This window comes from Podarcis erhardii, assembly GCF_964252035.2.
Source record: "Podarcis erhardii genome assembly, chromosome: Z".
Classification (NCBI taxonomy): domain Eukaryota; kingdom Metazoa; phylum Chordata; class Lepidosauria; order Squamata; family Lacertidae; genus Podarcis; species Podarcis erhardii.
The window spans coordinates 32,810,171-32,830,740 of record NC_138504.1 but is presented as its reverse complement, the minus strand read 5'-3'; the positions used below and the strand labels follow the sequence as shown (position 1 = coordinate 32,830,740).

Sequence of the window (20,570 nt, the reverse complement as noted above, 5' to 3'; positions counted from 1 at the left end):
AAGGACTTTGGAGAGGCTTGGTCCTTAATTTCACTTATTTTCCAGCTTCTAAGCAAGTTCCCATGTACAGTGCCCAGCTCTGATAAATGATGTCTGAAATGTCACCTAGGGTGTGGCACAGCTTGGACAAGTCTAAGTATGGCAGGGGAAACTTTTTAAATCATCACCATCCTTAATTACTCCATTTAGCCCTTGGTGAAAAAATGCAGAGTTTGGTTTTTCTAGAGGTGGATCCAATTTCCTATTTTTTCTCCATGAAGACCCTTGAAAAATGCTTCCAATGGGACCCTGATGGACGACAACCAGAATGAGTGGGGTGATGAGGAGACACTAGACACCAAGAAGTTCAGGGTAAGCCAGCGAGCTGCTGTTTCTATGCGGTTTCAGCCTTAAAGGCACTCCCTAATTCATAGGTCTCTTCCATCCTGTTTGGATGCATTTGGTATGCACTGCGAGTCCCTCCCTCATCTCTGGCCCAATGGAACTTTTTGACACCCCCCAGGTCCCCCCCAGGCTTACCTTGCTATCCCACAACAGCCAAGGCCCCTATGGGCATCTGTAGATCTCCCTGCCTGATTTCACCAAGAGGCCCCTATCTTTGGTCCTGTCTTAAAAAAGCAAGTTTCTTGTCCTCAGCAGAAGATCAGCACATTGCTCCTTCCTTCCTTGCCTTCTCCCCCTTTGCCTCTCCATTTTCAGGAAATACTGGAAAACCGGTTTATGCAAAATTAAACAACTCTCATTCTTATAATAGAATTTAGCTTTCCATATTGTGTAGTGGCAGGGTTCATTTTATATTTGTTGAAGTTGGGGGCAGAGGGGATAACTCTTGTTTTCAACTCAGCAGCACAATGTGCGAGAAAGAGTAGAGTTTTATGTCCAAAAGGATCCTTTAAAACCTCAATCACCTCTCTTCCCAGGTGGAAGAACAGGCCATGTTGCCGGACATGAATGACCAGGCTGACCACAGGCAGTGGACACAACAGCACCTGGATGCAGCCGACCTGCGCATCTCCTCCATGGCACCCACCCCACCGCAAGGGGAAATTGATGCTGACTGTATGGATGTCAACGTGCGAGGACCAGGTAAGGAGGGTGTGTGGGTGTCAAAGCCTCTCTCTTCCTCCCTTGCCGTGATTTTTTCAGGGGAAAGGAGGACAATGCCAGGAGGGAGGGCATTAGAGCTGGCCCAGGGGAAGAACCAAACAGCATATAGGCCAGGTGGGATTTTGGGAGGGGAACAGGACTTTGGAGTAGCCCAGCTCTTTAAAAGAGGATCAGACAAATTTGATAGCCTTCTCTTTCTCCATTGACAGCTACTAGCTATGATAGCTATACTCTTGTTTCCATAGTTGGAAGCAGTAATGATTCCAAATATTAGTAGCTGGAAATGGCAGGAGGAGAGAGTTGCTCTTGTGGTTCATGTTCTGCTTTCAGGTTTCCCAGAAGAGGCATGTGGTTCGTCATTGTAAGGACAGGATGCTGGACTGAATGGGCCCTCTTTGGTCTGGTCCAGAAACAAGACACTTGTTCTTAGCTCCTGATCACCAATCTTCAGGCTTAGTTCAGGCCCTGGTGCTTTGATATCATGGGAGTGCATCCAGGCACTGTCATTGCGCTTCTGACTGATTTCCCTCCACTTGTGCCTTGGCAGATGGATTCACGCCACTGATGATCGCCTCCTGCAGCGGAGGTGGGCTGGAGATGGGCAACAGTGAGGAGGAGGAGGATGCCCCAGCCGTGATTTCAGACTTCATCTACCAGGGGGCCAGCTTGCACAACCAAACAGACCGCACTGGGGAGACAGCCCTCCACCTGGCCGCCCGCTACTCACGCTCAGATGCAGCCAAGAGACTGCTGGAAGCCAGTGCCGATGCCAACATCCAGGACCACATGGGGAAGACGCCACTCCATGCTGCCGTCTCGGCCGACGCTCAGGGGGTCTTCCAGGTAAGGCGAGTCCAGTGCTTCCAGAGCTTGGGAGCGGTGCAGGAGGGCTGGGTAGCTCCCTCCCTGTTGGAGAGGATTGAACTTGATGACCCTTGAGGTCCCTTTCCACCCTAAAATTCTATGATTCCTATCATTCTGTGACTCTAGTGCAAAAGCTGTGCTCATTCTGGGCCTAAGTTCCTCAGATGCAACCATTCTGCCTTCGCAGTGAGGTTTTTCTTTTTTCATCCAACCCCCCTGCAATGCAAAGCAGGGACTTTTGAGTTTCTGGTTAGCTACATGTGGCTTTCAGCTGAGCGGCTGTAGAACAGACATTCACTCTCTTGCCTTCCCAGTCTACCCCTGCCAGGATGTCAAATAACTAAGATGTCTCTCTTTCCTGGGACAGATTCTGATCAGGAACAGGGCCACCGACCTGGATGCTCGCATGCACGATGGAACAACCCCTCTCATTCTGGCTGCCCGTTTGGCTGTGGAGGGCATGCTGGAAGACCTCATCAGCTGCCACGCAGACGTCAATGCGGTTGATGACCTAGGTACCTGGCATTCCCAAATCATTCTGGGGAAGGGTGAGGGGCTCATGGTCATGGCCTTAACATTTGTGCCTTTGTGTCCATAGGGAAATCAGCGCTGCACTGGGCTGCTGCCGTGAATAATATTGATGCCGCTGTTGTGCTGTTGAAGAACGGGGCAAATAAAGACATGCAGAATAACAAGGTGAGAAGGGAGGGGGCTTCTTCCTGGAGCAGGGCTGGGCCAGTGCGAGGCAAAGCTACTGGCCATCCAGCCAAGGACAGGACCAGCAAGCCCAGGATCTTCAATGACAGGATCAGAAGCTTTGCTGGAATAAGCTGCGAAATAGGAGAGAGGTGCCCTGGCATTTTGTGGGCTTCCCTGGGCAGAAGGAGAAGTTTATCGTTTATCTGCAATTTAGGATGGGAAACAGGGAATTAGCTTTAATTGAACTTGACTTGCATCCGTTTGACGATTCAGGATAGGCAAAAGAAAGTCCTTCATTCAGCGTATAGTTAAACTATAAAACTCCCTCCCGCAAGAGGCAGGGATGGCCACCAACCTAGATGACTTTAGAAGAGGACAAGACTAAGTTCATGGAAGAGAAGTTTATCAGTGACTACTGGCCATAATGGCTATGCTCTGCAACACTTCTGAATACAAGTTGCTGGAAACTGCAAAAGGGGAGAGGGCTGTTTTGCTTCCAGTTGGGGTGTCTGGTTGGCCACTGTGAGGACAGGATGCTGGACCAAGTAGGCCATTGGCCTGATCCAGCTGCAGAGCTCTTCTTATGTTCTTAAGCTGCAGCTAGACCTTTCATTGTGTAAAGCAAATTGGTAAATGTAAGGAATGACTAATAATACTTCAGCTGCATAACCCTGTTCATTTTGGAGAAGAGCCTCTAATAGTCTGCTTTCTTCTTCCCTTTCCTCCCATGCCCTTAGGAGGAGACCCCTCTGTTCCTGGCGGCCAGAGAAGGGAGCTATGAGACAGCCAAGGTCCTCCTAGACAACTTCGCCAACCGGGACATCACAGACCACATGGACCGCCTGCCACGGGACATCGCCCAGGAGCGCATGCACCATGATATCGTCCGCCTCCTGGACGAGTACAACCTGGTGCGCAGCCCCCCTTTGCACAGCGGGCCCCTGGGGGCACCTACCCTCTCCCCGCCCCTCTGCTCGCCTAGCAGTTACATCGGCAGCCTGAAGCCAGCTATGCAGGGCAAAAAGGCGCGGAAGCCTAGCGCCAAGGGACTGATCTGCAACGGGAAGGAGTCCTCCAAGGACCTCAAGGCCCGCCGGAAGAAGTCGCAGGAGGGCAAAGGCTGCCTGCTGGACAGCTCCAGTGTCCTCTCCCCAGTCGACTCCCTAGAGTCCCCCCGTGGGTACTTGTCTGATGTGGCATCTCCTCCCTTGATGACCTCCCCCTTCCAACTGTCGCCCTCCATGCCCCTCAACCACCTGCCAGGGATGCCCGATGCCCACCTGAGCATGAACCACCTCAACCTGGTGGGCAAGCAAGACCTGGGCCTGGGTGCCAGTCGGATGCAACAGCCCTTCGACTCGGTGCCCCCGCGGCTCTCCCACCTGCCCACCTCCAACGCCACTGTCATGAATTTCACCGTGAGCGGAGCACCTGGCCTGAGCGGGCAGTGCAGCTGGCTGAGTCAGATGCAGAGCGGTATTCAGGTGCAGGGCCAGTACAACACTATGCGGAATGGCCTGCAGCAGGGGGCACTCCCGCAGGGCCAGGCCCTCCAGCACGGTCTTCTGACCTCCCTCCACAACGGGCTGCCCACCACCACCTTGTCCCAGATTATGAACTACCAGGCCATGCCCAACGGCCGCCTGCCAGCCAATGCCCAGCCCCATCTCCTGCAGGCACAGCAGCTGCAGCAGATCCAGCAGCAAAGCATGCAGCAGCAGCAGCAGCAGCAGACCCACAACGCCGCCCCAAATGCCGGGAGTGCAAACTTCCTAGGGAATGAGCTGGGCCAGCCTGACTTGCAGCAGCAAGTGAATGGCGGGGCTCTGGCAGTCCACACCATCCTGCCCCAGGACACCCAGGTCCTGGCCACCTCCCTGCCCTCTGCCCTCACTCAGCCCATGACCACCACCCAGTTCCTGACTCCACCCTCCCAGCACAGCTACTCCTCCCCCTTGGACAACACCCCCAGCCACCAGCTCCAGGTGCCAGACCACCCGTTCTTGACACCTTCCCCGGAGTCGCCGGACCAATGGTCGAGCTCATCTCCACACTCCAACCTGTCAGATTGGTCCGAGGGCATCTCAAGCCCGCCCACCAGCATGCAGTCGCAGATGGGGCACATCCCAGAGGCGTTCAAGTAGAGCAAGAGGAGGGGAACCGCTTGGGCAGGCGACCCCAGAGAGTTTCCTTCGGAGGGAGACGCTTCTTTGGTTGAACCAGAGTAACCTTTGGTTTGAGTTTCTGTTTTTTATATATATATATAAAAAGAAAAGTATTTTTACATACAATGTAAGTGGGAAATTTCAACATTTTTCTTCCTTCGTTAGTATTTATTTATGTACTACATGAAAACACTGCCTTTTTTATTTATAAGTTTTGTTGAGAGCTCAGTGGGATGCATTTGCTGTGGTCCAAATTTTAAAATCTTATTAATGGGGTTTGATTGCCTGCTTTGCTCTCTCTTGCTTACTACTTTTTTTTTTTTTAGGACATCCTCTTTAAACAAAAACAAAAACTTTTATACCACAAGGATGTTCTTGTGCAGAGAGGTTTTCTTTTGTAAAGCTGTAAGCAAAGACCCATGATTATATAGTGACATTTATTTATTGAACAAGATATTTCTTTTCCTGTTTTTGTTTTTAATTCTGGAAAAATAGGGAGGATGGGCACATTTTTTCAACAAAAGTTTACCTATTTGAAGGGAAATTATAATTTAAACTTAAGTTGATGGTTTTTTGCGGGGGGAGGGTGGTTGTTGATGGTTTTTGTTGGGTTTTGTTTGGTTTTTTGTTTTGTTTTGTTTTGTTTTGTTTTGTTTTGTTTTGTTTTGTTTTGTTTTGTTAAGTGCTTTAAAATATTCCCTTGTATGAGGGTGGATAGAGTCGGGGAATATTATGAGACAGCAGCCATGAATTTCTGTTTTAAAGTTTCAGTATTATATAGTTTATCTCGCTTGTCCTTTTTTGCATGATAGCAAGCTTTACTTCTTTTTTATTTATTTGAAATACTGCCTATGATCAAAAATCAGGATCACGGGTTCTAAGCTATAAATGAAATCCCAATGCTTCCTTCGGGGCCCACCCTCCAACTTCCCTTCTCCAAAAAAGTCTTGTGCTCAAAAAGGCTTTTGGTGCAGAGGAAGAAACTTTACTTTGACTCCAGGATAGCTTTGTGGTTTTTCTCTAAATTGTCCCAATCGTGCTATTTTTAAAGCACCCATCACCTTGGGGGGTGTTGCCATTTTAAGAACCACATTTCTTACTATGAGAAGACTTAACAAAATGCTGTTGATCATGACAGGCAGGAGATGTATGTGTCTGTGTGAAAACATAAGCTGTATAGGTTAGGGTTACCCAGAGAGAGGGTTGGTGTGTCTGTGCAGTGTAGAGAGACCTCAGGGTATGAGCCACAGGCCATTAGTCACATGGCAATAGGCTCACCTATAAATATCACAGCGCTGTAATTTTCCCAGAAGGGGTTGATCCTAGCAACCCATTCACTTCTATGGAAGAGAGTGAAAAGGTGCTGCACTCAGGGACATGTCTTGGAGAGGGTGCCGCTTCAACCTTCTTCCTGCCCCTGTTGCTTCCAGTGTAGCCCCCTGCAGCAACTGCAAATCCCACCCCCTCATCTCGTGAGTGGCCTTTCATCTGTAGAGTCCTCAGTGGAATTCACTGTGTTCCTGCCCCACTTGAATATTGGGAGCTGGAGAGTGGAACTCTGGGTGGAAATTAAACCCTGCTTGCCAGAATCTAGGCCAGCAGTTCCAAACCTGCCCCCCCCCCAATCTTTCTTCCCCGCCCCACATGCAGGAGGGCAGTGACGGGGGGCATGGGGGGTGGGGATACCTAGACCTTGATGGGCTGGCAAAACATTTGCCTTGGATGGCCCTTTGGGAGATGCCAGTGCCAAACTGGCCAGGCCCCAGTTAGGTGTTCCTGATTTTGAAATGAGTTTTACAGCCCGACTTGGGTTGGACTCTTGTCATCACAGGACACCCCCAGAAAGCAAAAAGGGGCTGAATTCATTGTTTTTAAGACAGAGGGAGAGAGAGAGAGATTGCAAAGTCTTCCGGAATGGCACGTTGGATGTTTGCTCTTATGGCAATAAGGAGAATGGGGAAGGGGGTCGACTTTGTAAAAAAAAATAAAAAATTATTATATATATAAATATATAGTATAAGCCTATGGCAAAGCTAATGTTCTGTAAATAAGTTTTTTGTTTTGTTTTGTTTTGTTTTGTTTTGTTTTTACTTAAAGAAAAGAGAGATAAAGGGTGGATTTTGTTTTAAAAAATCTAAAACGGTTTTAAGTTGAAAGTGAAAGTGGTTTAGAGGTGGTGAAATATTGCTCAAGAGAAGGAGCCCAATCCACCAAAAAGTTCACTGAGAGAGTCACTGAACTGAACAAGGCCTTTGTGTGACCACAGCACTCTTTTGAGAACGAGTTAGTTTCACTGGCAGGATTTGCCAAGTGAGCCACCCTTGAAGACTTCAATCTGACACACATTTCATTTGGCGCTCATGCCATTGACTTTGCAGGGGCTTCCTGATTCAGAAACACTTCCCTTATGCAGTGGTACCTCGGGTTAAGAACTTAATTCGTTCCAGAGGTCCTTTCTTAAGCTGAAACAGTTCTGAACCTGAGGCGTGCTTTCGCTAATTGGGCTTAACCTTCCTGGTTAGTGGAGTTTGTAACCCGAAGCATCTGTAACCCGAGGTACCACTGTACTAACATATCCAAGTTGGTGGGGTGGGGGCATTCCAATATCCTGTGCGTTTATGGTGCTACAGTGGTCCTCTGTCCAGCTGGACCTCAACTTGACACACTCAAGCATCGCGCACGCACGCACACCCCGCTTGTGGGGGAGCCTCTTGAATACCCACCTCTTACGAAGCATGGCAAAGTGCTGATATTGGGATATCCCTAAAGTAAAGTGATTTTTAAACACCCTCTGGTGTTCATTGTTTTATGTTTTATAAACTAGAGTGTAGTTTCTTAAGTGTGGGGGGTGGGGTGGGATGGGATGGATGTGGGTGGTAAAAAAGCACCCTTCCATAATAAAAATGTTCAAGCAAAATGTGTAGTTTGCAAAAGGATGTATTTTTTTGTTTTTTGTTTTTGTTTTGTTAACTGATTTGCAATAAAGTATGCCCCCGGGGCATCTAGAAATTCTATTAAAGTTGAAATGTGGTTTTTTTCCCTTCTTAATCCTGCGTCTGTTGCTGGGAATCACAGGTGGGGGGAATTGCTGCTGTTGTGCTCAGGTTTTGGTTGTTGGCTTCTCATTGGGGCATCTGGTTGGCCACTGTTGAAGACAAAGGTGCTAAACAAGGTGACCCAACTCTCATACTCTTTTACATTCTTATAACAGTTTTTTATTTTTAATGGAGCTTCATAAGAAAATACAGTCGTACTTTGGTTGACAAACACCTTGCGACTCAAAACGTTTTGGCTCCCGAACACCACAAACCCGGAAGTGAATGTTCTGGTTTGCGAACGTTCTTTGGAACCTGGACGTCCGACGGGGCTTCCGTGGCTTCCAATTCGCTGCAGGAGCCAATCAGAAGCCGCACCTTGGTTTCCAAACATTTTGGAAGTGAAACAGGACTTCTGGAACTGATTCCGTTCCAACTTCCAAGGTGCCACTGTACATTGCTTCAAGCAGCAAAACACTTTTTGTCTGGAAAGGCTTAAAGTTACTTAAGGGTATATCCAAGTAAGTTGGCGGATGCATTGAAATTAAGATGGATAGGTATTCATTTCACTAGGTCTACTCTGAGTAGGATCAACATTGGATGTGATTCCTTCTTTTTAAAAAAACATTGTAAAAATTAACTTCCAGCAGCCAACAATTTTGAGTAGTCTTGCATCTTGCTGATTCAGCAAAATCCTGCCTAGATATTACAGGTATACTCATTTATCAGGATGTAAAAAAAATGCAGAGCATTTGCCATGGAAACTCCTCCCCCCCCCCCCGCCCACAATTTAATGAGAGTCCTTTGAGGAATACCCTTTTAAGCACTGACCCTGAAAGGTGAGCCCTCCTTGCTGCAAAACAGAAGCCAGGTTGCAAATTTAGCACTGGCCGCTAAATCCACCTTGTCAGGTGGGGCCTGCATGTTTCAGCCACTCTGAGATCTCTGCTATTGACCTTTTCCACTATAAATAAAGGAGAGGCAGCAGCAGATCCCCACTGGGGGGGAAACAGCAAATCACTACAAAAGGAACTGTTTCTCTGACCAAACACCACAAACCTGGAAGTGAATGTTCTGGTTTGCAAACGTTCTTTGGAACCTGGACGTCTGACAGGGCTTCCCCGGCTTCCGATTGGCTGCACCTTGGTTTCCAAACATTTTGGAAGGCAAACGGACTTCTGGAACGGATTCCGTTCAACTTCTGAGGCGCCACTGTACATTGCCTCAAGCAGCAAATCACTTTTTGTCTGGTAAGGTTTAAAGTTACTTAAGGGTGTATCCAAGTAAGTTGATGGATGCATTGAAATTAAGCTGGATAGGTTTATACAATAATAAGCAGGCAGAAAATATAAGATCCCTAGCTTGTCAGTAGTATATGGGAAAAGGATCTAGGGGTCTTGGTAGACCTCAAGCTCAACATGAGTCAGCTGTGTGATGCAGTGGCAAAAAAGGCTAATGCAGTTCTAGGCTGCATCAAGAGAAATATAGTGGCCCAGTCAAGGAAATAATAATAATAATAATAATAATAATAATAATAATAATAATAATAATAATTTATTATTTATACCCCGCCCATCTGGCTGGGCCTCCCCAGCCATTCTGGGCGGTTTCCATAGAAACCAAAAATACAGTAAAATATCACACATTAAAAACTTCCCTGAACAGGGCTGCCTTAAGATGTCTTCTGAATGTCAGGTAGTTGTTTATCGCTTTGACATCTGCTGGAAGGGCGTTCCACAGGGCGGGCGCCACTACCGAGAAGGCCCTCTGCCTGGTTCCCTGTAGCTTTGCTTCTCACAGTGAGGGAATCGCCAGAAGGCCCCCGGTGCTGGACCTCAGTGTCGGGCAGAACGATGGGGTGGAGACGCTCCTTCAGGTATACTGGACCAAGGCCGTTTAGGGCTTTAAAGGTCAGCACCAACACTTTGAATTGTGCTTGGAAACGTACTGGGAGCCAATGTAGGTCTTTCAAGACCGGTGTTATATGGTCTCGGCGGCCGCCCCCAGTCACCAGTCTACCTGCCGCATTCTGGATTAGTTGTAGTTTCCGGGTCACCTTCAAAGGTAGCCCCACGTAGAGCGCATTGCAGTAGTCCAAGCGGGAGATAACCAGAGCATGCACCACTCTGGCGAGACAGTCCGCAGGCAGATAGGGTCTCAGCCTACGTACCAGATGGAGCTGGTAAACAGCTGCCCTGGACACAGATTTGACCTGTGCCTCCATGGACAGCTGTGAGTCCAAAATGACTCCCAGGCTGCGCACCTGGTCCTTCAGGGGCACAGTTACCCCATTCAGGACCAGGGAATCCTCCACACCTGCCCGCCTCCTGTCCCCCAAAAACAGTACTTCTGTCTTGTCAGGATTCAACCTCAATCTGTTAGCCGCCATCCATCCTCCAACCGCCTCCAGACACTCACACAGGACCTTCACCGCCTTCACTGGTTCTGATTTAAAAGAGAGGTAGAGCTGGGTATCATCCGCATACTGATGAACACCCAGCCCAAACCTCCTGATGATCTCTCCCAGCGGCTGCATGTAAATGGTGAAATGTTGAAAAGCATGGGGGAGAGGACAGAACCCTGAGGCACCCCACAAGTGAGAGCCCAGGGGTCTGAACACTCATCCCCCCCCACCACTTTCTGAACACGACCCAGGAAAGTTACAGTCCTTCTCTATTTTGTCTTGATCAAACTACAACTGGAGTACTGTATCCAGTTCTGGGCACCACAATCTAAGATGAATATTGCCAACCTGGAACATGTGCATAGGAGGGCAACCAAGAAGTGTCTGGAAACCAAGCCTCACGAGAAATGGTTGAGGGAGATGGGTATGTTTAGTCCAGAAAATAGGACACTGAGAGGAGATATGATAGCATCTTCAATGTCTAAAAGGCTGTCACATGAAAGGTGGAGTAAGCTTGTTTTCTCATGTTCTGGAGGGTAGAACCCAAACCAATGGCTTCAAGTTACAAGAAAGGAGATTCTGACTTAACATCAGAAAGAACTTTCTGATGGTAAAAGCTGTTTGCGACTAGTTTCTCACCATCTGGCTCAACAAATCATGGGGTAGAATCCAACACCACGGAAGTAGACTTGTTGCATAAAAGGACTTCACCTTTCTCTCCTCATTCCTATAGCCCTCCACCCAAAGTGTTCCCCCAAAATCTGTTCTGGAGAGTCCCCACACCCTCTGGAAGTCCTGTTGTGTAAGCAAATGACATAAAAGGAGATTCCAGCTAAACATTAAGAAAAACTTTATGATTGTAATAGCTGTTTCATAGTGGAACAGACTTTCTCAGAAGGTGGTGGACTCCTGGGAGAAGAGGAATGTTTATGCCTGGTGCCTAAAGATATGTAATGAAGGCATCAGAGAAGCCTTCCAGGAGAGCATCCCACAAACGGAGAGCCACCACAGAGATGGCTTGCACTCATGTTGTCACCCTCTTGACCTCTCATGAAGGGCCTCAGATGGTGATTGCAGTTGTTCATATGGGGAGAGGTGGCCCTTGAGGTATTGTGGTCCTGAGCCGTTTACGTCTTTATAGGTCATGGGAGTGGTTGGGTGCAGGAATACCAAAGAAGGATGTCAAAAACATCAGAATGGCCAGTTCTAGAGAAGGTGTAGACTTACAGCAAAGCAGCCTGCCAGTTCTCCTAGCCTTTGCAGATGTGGGACGGACACTGCAGCAAGGAGATGGCTTGTCTACACCCAAGCAAATGTCTATACATTCTTTATCCACAAAGCAGCATACATCACCAGACTGCCCATCACTTCACCTAACCAGATGAGGGCATAGGTGGCAAAAACTCAAGTCTTACAGATGGCTTCCCTTTCTGGGCTCAGAGCCCAGCACCCCAAACCCCACAGATAAGGGTAACATCAAAGCAAGACAATTAGCTTATATCAAAGCAAGTGATATATGAGCTCATTGCTGCAACAGCTACCAATTAATTGTGGGCTTATCTTGACTACCAAGATGGCATTAGCAAATCTTCCAGAACAGTTCACCTTCAGTTCAACACAGGGGCCTATCTAGTCCAACCTCCTGTCTCAAAGCAACCAACCAAAGGGGATCCTGAAAACACAACAGCACTCCCCTCACCTTTGCAAACTATTCGATCCACCTCTGATATTGGAGGCAGTAAACAGCCATCATGCCTATTAGCCAGCAGTGGTCTCTTCTTCTGCTGTGGATTTGTCCAATCCTCCTTTAAAGCCTATCCAAGTTGGTGGCTATTGGTGCCTTCTGTGGGAGCAAGTTCCATAGTTTAGCTATGGTCATTGATAATAAGAACCTGGCTGCTGGGTCAGGAATAGTGTGGTCACAGGCAATTTTAGGTTAGTGCGATCAGTGTAGCTGCAGTGCTGCAGGGGATGCCACAACAATGCTGCAGAACAGAGTGCGAGAGGTGGCAAGGGCACCATGTTTATTTAGCATTTCACAGGGCACCACTGATGGGGATACATCCAGTCCTGCATCCTGTCCTCACAGTGGACAGACAGGTGCCACAAAAGTAGGGTTGCCATATTTCAATGAGAGAAAAGTTCTTGAGCATTTTTTTTTTTAATCTTAACAAAAGACAATGAGTTTTTGAGCTGTTTTCACTGAAAATCACCAAAATCTATGCTGCCATGACATTTCAGCAATTTCCACCCAGACACTGCTTAAGGGGGCTGAATACCACCTATGCCCGGGAAAGGAAAAGGGTAAAAGGCGGATACAGCTGATTTTAAACAGATTCTCATAAATTCATATGATTTTTTCATTCAAATTAAATAAAACCAAAATGATACTGTAGACCATGTCTTACTCTATAAAAAAGGTAAAGGGACCCCTGAGCATTAGTCATGACCCACTCTGGGGTTGCGGTGCTCATCTCGCTTTATTGGCCAAGGGAGCCAGCGTACAGCTTCCGAGTCATGTGGCCAGCATGACTAAGCCGCTTCTGGCAAACCAGAGCAGCGCACAGAAACACCGTTTACCTTCCCACCGGAGCGGTACCTATTTATCTACTTGCACTTTGACGTGCTTTCAAACTGCTAGGTTGGCAGGAGCAGGGACCGAGCAACGGGAGCTCACCCCGTCGCGGGGATTCGAACCGCCGACCTTCTGATCGACAAGTCCTAGGCTCTGTGGTTTAACCCACAGTGCCACTCGCGTCCCTCTTACTCTGTAGGCAGCATCAAAAAAATAATGCATCCACTGTTTCGTGGGGCTGCAGTGGCACAAAAACATGGTTAAAAAACATGGATCCTTGTGGATCCTCATGATTTTTGCACTAGATCAGCCCAAAGTCACCATCAGAGCAAACATCATCGCCATGGGCACAGCCTGCACCACAAAAATCACGGATGCACGGCTTCCTGGCCATACCGTGGCCCAAAAATGTGGTTCTGAAGCACGGTACCTCATGGATCGTCACGCTTTTTGCATTGGGCCAACCCAAACTCACTGTCAAATGGGATCTTCATAGCAGAGGGTCCTGGTTGCGCTCGGGACCAAGAGCTCACCTGACAGGGTTAAAATGGGGGGGGGGGGAGAAGCAGGAAGTCCTGGCCATTCCCCTGGGATCATGCCATGAAGTTTTAGCCAATAGCCAGTAGGTGGCGTGATCCCAGGGGCTTTAAAAACAGCAGGGTGATGCAAGTGGGGCACTTGCATTTGCACGGCTGAACACCTGCCCACCCTTCCTAGTTTAGGTAAAGTTGCTTGGCCTTGTTTTGGTTTGGGTCGCCTGTTTTGGAACAGGGGCTGGGTGGGAATTTTTTCCATTTGGCAGATTGGCTTTAGCCATTTTGTTTTCGCCTACCTCTTAGCAAATCATCACAACTTGTAAGGTGGCAGTTAGGCATTGGATCCGTTGGATTGTGGGGAGGAGAGGTACAGCCATCACCTGCCCCTCCAGGAACTGGGTATTCCGTTAAAGGAATTTGGGGGTCCTGGATCTCGTCTGAAGTCCACTTGAGGGGCCAGGACCACAGGAACCCTGGGGTGAGCTTAGGTTGGTCCTCATCAACCTCGTTTGGTTTACCCCATTGGACGATCACCCTGAGAGGTGGAGTCAGTTATAGTGGGGAGTCAATGCCTAAGTCAATACCACTCACGTGATTGTATTTCAATAAAGCTGTGGCCAAAATTTGCCCCCAAACTTAAACTAATATAAGTGTCCATGTGTATTTATTTTGGGGGTGGGTCTGGGGCCTCGAGATGCAATCACACATCATGTCCAGGGGCACAGCCTGCACCAAAAAAACCCTAAAATCCATGGCTTCCTGGCAACTACATGGCCCAAAAGTGTGGTTTTGAAGCACGGATCCTCAAGGATTGTCACACTTTTTGCAATGAGCCACCCCAAACTCACTGTCAAATCACACATCATGTCCAGGAGAACAGCCTGCATCACACAAAACTTGGATCCACGGCTTCCTGACCACTCCATGGCCCAAAAACATGGTTTTGAAGCATGGGTCGTCATGGATCCTCAAGCTTTTTGCATTGGGCCAACCCAAACTCATCATCAAATCACACATCATGCCCAGGGGCACAGCCTGCACCACAAAAAAACTTGGATCCAGGGCTTCCTGGTCATATCATGGCCCAAAAACGTGGTTTTGAAGCATGGATCCTCATGGATCGTCACACTTTTTGCATTGGGCCAACCCAAACTCACTGTTTTCTGTGGTGCAGGCTGTGCCCCTGGACATGATGTGTGATTTGACGGTGAGTTTGGGGTGGCCCAATGCAAAAAGCGTGAGGATCCATGACGATCCGTGCTTCAAAACCACATTTTGGGGCCATGTTGTAGCCAGGAAGCCATGGATCCTAGTATTTTGTGGTGCAGGCTGTGCCCCTGGCTATGATGTGTCATTTGACAGTGGGTTTGGGGTGGCCCAATGCAAAAAGCATGAGGATCCATGAGGATCCGTGCATCAAAACCATGTTTTTGGGACACAGTACGGCCAGGAAGCCGTGGATCGGAGTTTTTTGTTGTGCAGACAGTGCCCCTGGACATGATGTGTGATTTGCCGGTGAGTTTGGGTTGGCCCAATGCAAAAAGCGTGAGGATCCATGAGGATCCGTGCTTCAAAACCACGTTTTTGGGCCACGGTATGGCCAGGCCCCTTCATGGATCACTGCCTTGCCGTGGCGAAGGGGCTTGAATAACTCAGAGAAGCTATGAGCTATGCCGTGCAGGGCCACCCAAGATGGACAGGTCATAGTGGAGAGTTTTGACCAAACGTGATCCACCTAGAGCAGGAACCGGCAAGCCACTCCAGTATCCCTGCCAAGAAAACTCCATGGACAAAGACAACAGGCATATAAAAGTTATGACGCTGGAAGATGAGCCCCTCAGGTCGGAAGGCGTCCAACATACTACTGAGGAAGAGCAGAGGACAAGTACAAGTAGATTCAGAGCTGATGAAGCGGCTGGGCCAAAGCCGAAAGGACGCTTAGTTGCGGATATGCCTGGAAGCGAAAGGAAAGTCCAATGCTGTAAAGAAAAATGTTGCATAGGAACCTGGAATGTAAGAACCATGAACCTTGGTAAGTTGGATATAGTCAAAAATGAGATGGCAAGAATAAATATTGACATCATGGGCATCAGTGAACTAAAATGGACGGGAATGGGCGGATTCAGTTCAGATGACCATCACATCTACTACTGTGGGCAAGAATCCCGTAAATGAAATGGAGTGGCCCTCATAGTCAACAAAAGAGTGGCAAAAGCTGTACTGGGATGCAATCTCAAAAATGATAGAATGATCTCGATACGAATCCAAGGCAGACCTTTTAACATCACAGTAATCCAAGTTTATGCACCAACCACTGGTGCTGAAGAAACTGAAATTGACCACTTCTATGAAGACTTACAACACCTTATAGAAATTACACCAAAGAAGGATGTTCTTCTCATTATAGGGGATTGGAATGCTAAAGTAGGGAATCAAGAGATAAAAGGAACAACTGGCAAGTTTGGCCTTGGAGTTCAAAACGAAGCAGGGCAAAGGCTAATAGAGTTCTGCCAAAAGAACAAGCTGGTCATCACAAACACTCTTTTCCAACAATCCAAGAGACGACTCTACACATGGACATCACCAGATGGACACATCAAAATCAGATTGATTATATTCTCTGCAGCCAAAGATGGAGAAGCTCTATACAGTCAGCAAAAACAAGACCTGGAGCTGACTGTGGCTCAGATCATCAGCTTCTTATAGCAAAATTCAAGCTTAAACTGAAGAAAGTAGGAAAAACCACTGGGCCGGTAAGATACAATCTAAGTCAAATCCCTTATGAATACACAGTGGAAGTGAGGAACAGGTTTAAGGATTTAGATTTGGTGGACAGAGTGCCTGAAGAACTATGGATGGAGGCTCATAACACTATACAAGAGGCAGCAACTAAAACAATCCCAATGAAAAGGAAATGCAAGAAAGCAAAGTGGCTGTCCAACGAGGCCTTACAAATACCGGGGTGGGGTGGGGGTGGGGGTGGGGGTGGGGGGGAGAAGGCAAGCAAAACGCGAGGGAGATAGTGAAAGATACAGGAAATTGAATGCAGATTTCCAAAAAATAGCAAGGAGAGACAAGAAGGCCTTCTTAAACGAGCAATGCAAAGAAATAGAGGAAAACAATAGAATGGGAAAAACCAGAGATCTGTTCAAGAAAATTGGAGCTATGAAAGGAACATTTTGTACAAAGATTTCCATAATAAAAGACAAAAGTGGAAAGGACCTAACAGAAGCAGAAGACATCAAGAAGAGGTGGCAAGAATACACAGAGGAACTATACCAAAAAGAAATGGATGTCTCGTATACCCCAGGTAGTGTGGTTGCTGACCTTGAGCCAGACATCCTGGAGAGTGAAGTCAAATGGGCCTTAGAAAGCACTGCTAATAACAAGGCTAGTGGAAGTGATGATATTCCAGCTGAACTATTTAAAATTTTAAAAGATGATGCTGTTAAGATGCTACACTCAATATGCCAGCAAATTTGGAAAACTCAGCAGTGGCCAGAGGATTGGAGAAGATCAGTCTACATCCCAATCCCAAAGAAGGGAAGTGCCAAAGAATGCTCCAACTACCGCACAATTGCACTCATTTCACACGCTAGCAAGGTTATGCTTAAAATTCTACAAGGCAGGCTTAAGCAGTATGTGGACCAAGAACTCCCAGAAGTGCAAGCTGGATTTCGAAGGGGCAGAGGAACCAGAGACCAAATTGCAAACATGCGATGGATTATGGAGAAAGATAGTTCCAGAAAGACATCTACTTCTGCTTCATTGACTATGCAAAAGCCTTTAACTGTGTCGACCACAGCAAACTATGGCAAGTTCTTAAAAAATGGGAGTGCCTGATCACCTCATCTGTCTCCTGAGAAATCTCTATGTGGGACAAGAAGCTACAGTTAGAACTGGATATGGAACAACTGATTGGTTCAAAATTGGGAAAGGAGTACGGCAAGGCTGCATATTGTCTCCCTGCTTATTTAACTTATATGCAGAATTCATCCTGCGAAAGGCTGGGCTGGATGAATCCCTAGCCGGAATTAAGATCGCCAGAAGAAATATCAACAACCTCAGATATGCAGATGAGACAACCTTGATGGCAGAAAGTGATGAGGAATTAAATAACCTTTTAATGAGGGTGAAAGAGGAGAGCGCAAAATATGGTCTGAAGCTCAACATCAAAAAAACGAAGACCATGGCCACTGGGCCCATCACCTCCTGGCAAATAGAAGGGGAAGAAATGGAGGCAGTGAGAGATTTTACTTTCTTGGGCTCCATGATCACTGCAGATGGTGACAGCAGTAATGAAGTTAAAAGACGCCTGCTCCTTGGGAGAAAGGTGATGGCAAACCTAGACAGCATCTTAAAAAGCAGAGACATCACCTTACCAACAAAGGTCCGTATAGTTAAAGCCATGGTTTTCTCAGTAGTGATGTATGGAAGTGAAAGCTGGAACATAAAGAAGGCTGATCGCCGAAGAATTGATGCTTTTGAATTATGGTGCTGGAGGAGACTCTTGAGAGTCCCATGGACTGCAAGAAGATCAAACGTATCCATTCTGAAGGAAATCAGCCCTGAGTGCTCACTGGAAGGACAGATCGTGAAGCTGAGGCTCCAATACTTTGGCCACCTCATGAGAAGAGAAGACTCCCTGGAAAAGTCCCTGATGTTGGGAAAGATTGAGGGCACAAGGAGAAAGGGACGACAGAGGACGAGATGGTTGGACAGTGTTCTCGAAGCTACAAACATGAGTCTGACCAAACTGTGGGAGGCACTGGAAGACAGGAGTGCCTGGCGTGCTCTGGTCCATGCGGTCATGAAGAGTCGGACACGACTAAACGACTAAACAACAGCATGGCAAGGAACCCGTGGATGCGTGATTTTTGTGGTGGATGCTGTGCCCATGGCCATGATGTTTGATCTGATGGTGACTTTGGCCTGATCTAGTGCAAAAATCATGAGGATCCGTGTTTTTTAACCATGTTTTGCGCCCCTGCGAAACAGTGGGTGTGTGATTTTTTTGATGCTGTCTACAGAGTAAGACATGGTCTATAATATCATGGTGATTTTATTTAATTTGAATGAAAAAATCATATGAATTCATGAGGATCCGTCTAGATCCACCTTTTACCTTTTTCCATCAAGAACTATACAACTTTTAGAAGATATCTGAAGGCAGCCTTGTATAGGGAAGCTTTTCATATTTAATGTTTTGTTATGCTTTTATATTTGCTGGAAACTGCTCAGAGTGGCTGGGGCAACACAGTCAGATGGGCGGGGTACAAATAATAAATTATTATTATTATTATTATTATTATTATTATTATTATTCAGTGTGGATGCAGATTTGGTTAGCATTTTAGCACAAATGGCTTGAGCCTCCACCCTGACCTTCAAAATATTTCCAGGCATCTTCTTCATGTAAATTAAATTTGGGTTGCAAAACTTTTGCGGAGCTGCGAAGAATTTAAAACTAAATAAAAAGAAAGTGTTTGTAATAAAGTGGGGGGGGGGATGAGCGTCCTTCCCTCCGGGTCTCACAAGCTCAAGAAATGCGTGTAGGGCGAGGGAACTCTGTGCATGCTCAGAGGCACGGTGGGGCTCTTAGCCAGCCTACTCCACGCACTAAAGATTCCGAGCTGAAAAGCCGGGGAATGATTTCGGCTCTTTCCGCCTCCTCCCGCCGGAGAGTTCCGAACTTCTTTAAAGGGATCGCCGTGGCCTCTCCTTTAACTGACTCATTGATTGGGGGCGGAGGACGGAAACGCCGAGCAACGAATTACTGACGGCAGACGAAACCGTAGAGCTAAGAAAATAAGGAGCAGCATGCCCACCCTTCAATTCCTGTTTCCTCCCACCGGAACACAAACACAGATGACAGGTCGGCGCTCTGATCCCAACTTCTATGGATCGATTCCTCCGATTCTAACCCACCCAAGAAAGGGCACCTGTACGTTGTTAGCATACCTCTGTCTCAGGAGATCATGAAGGCGTGTGCTTTTGGGAGTTTAAGATAAGCTGTTAAGCTGTTGGAAGGTTACAGCGCCTTATGTGGCTGTAGAGACTGATGTGGGAGAGAGATGTTTTGTTGCATCTGGGGCAGATGAAGGCACCCGGTTTCGCTGTTACAGGTGCACCATGGCGATTCTTCTCTCTGTGCTCCTCCTAGCAGTCATTCCTCCTCTGAGCACTGCTGTGGATCCAGGCACTGTGATCATCTGCAAGGGATTCACGCACGGCGAGATTGATGTTGCCAACCTTCATGTCACGTTTGCAGACATCTTTGTAATGTACATAGCGATTCTCCCCTCGAAAGAATCCTGGGAACTGTAGTTCACCACTCCTCAGAGCTACAGTTTTAGCACTTTTAAGCAAGCTGCAATTCCCACGATCCTTTGCGGGGTGGATTGGAAATATGATTTAAATGCAAGGCATTTCAGGCAGCCAAAGTTAGCAGTCCTCGTGGCTCTTAGGGAGCAAAAGGGGCGCGGAGTAAAGAAAGAAAGAAAAACCTTCGGAAGTGAACTCGGAAGTGAAATCGTGCATGAGTCTATAGTCATCCCTTTTCGTAAGTCTACATGCATCTCTACCTTGTGTAGGAGCCGGCCAAAGCGGGGGGCGGGGGGCCGTGATGGCGTCACACGCATGGTTAGGGACGTACGTGACACGTCTGCGCTGCCGGATGTTCCAAGATGGCGGCGGCGTTTGCTGCTTTTGCTTCTGCCTGCCTGTCACCGAGGCACCGTTAAAGCCGGTTGGCGCTGCTGAGCGAGCGGTAAGCAGGTGAGTCCCCCCGGGGGTGTCGGGGGCGTAGGAAGGAGAGGGCGGAGTAGGCCGGTGCGGGGATAAAGGTGGAGCCTCCAGGCTCAGCAGCAGTCTACCTGGCAGGCCCTTCCTTTCTCCCACCCTCTCTTCTATCCGTCGCATGCTATTGTGGTGAAGGAGAAGGTTATAAGGATGAGGATGCGGCAGTCGCGGGTGGGCTTTCTTCACGAGAAATAAATCAGCCTCTCAGGGCGAGGTTGTGACTTCTCTTGCATGCACGCAGGAGGGGCCCAAGTTCGGCCCCCACTCGTGCTAAGTTAAATATGCTGGCATTCTTGTTTAATTCAGCCCTTCTATTCATAACCACGAGGACCCGAAAATTATTCTAAGGGGAGGATGTAGCTCAGTGGTTAGAGCCTGTGATTT

General features: G+C 47.7%; 2 protein-coding genes across 8 annotated transcripts in view; both read left to right on the top strand.

Moving 5' to 3' along the window:
• NOTCH1 (notch receptor 1) overlaps positions 1–7,854 on the top strand; it is a 99,644-nt gene extending 91,790 nt beyond the window's left edge. The window contains exons 29-34 of the mRNA XM_081846864.1: positions 261–351; positions 921–1,086; positions 1,655–1,950; positions 2,339–2,486; positions 2,570–2,667; positions 3,408–7,854. Of these exons, the coding sequence (XP_081702990.1) occupies positions 261–351; positions 921–1,086; positions 1,655–1,950; positions 2,339–2,486; positions 2,570–2,667; positions 3,408–4,814 (2,206 nt within the window). The 3' untranslated portion in view covers positions 4,815–7,854. The remainder of the gene's footprint in view (positions 1–260; positions 352–920; positions 1,087–1,654; positions 1,951–2,338; positions 2,487–2,569; positions 2,668–3,407) is intronic.
• An 11,302-nt stretch (positions 7,855–19,156) lies between these two features.
• SEC16A (SEC16 homolog A, endoplasmic reticulum export factor) overlaps positions 19,157–20,570 on the top strand; it is a 41,812-nt gene continuing 40,398 nt past the window's right edge. For 4 of the 7 annotated variants that reach the window (XM_081846870.1, XM_081846868.1, XM_081846869.1 and 1 more), the window contains exon 1: positions 20,027–20,162. The gene's annotated coding sequence lies outside the window, so the exon portion shown is untranslated. Of the gene's footprint in view, positions 19,261–20,026; positions 20,167–20,570 lie in introns of those variants that run through there. The other 3 variants (XM_081846867.1, XM_081846871.1, XM_081846866.1) reach the window with 3 other exon arrangements.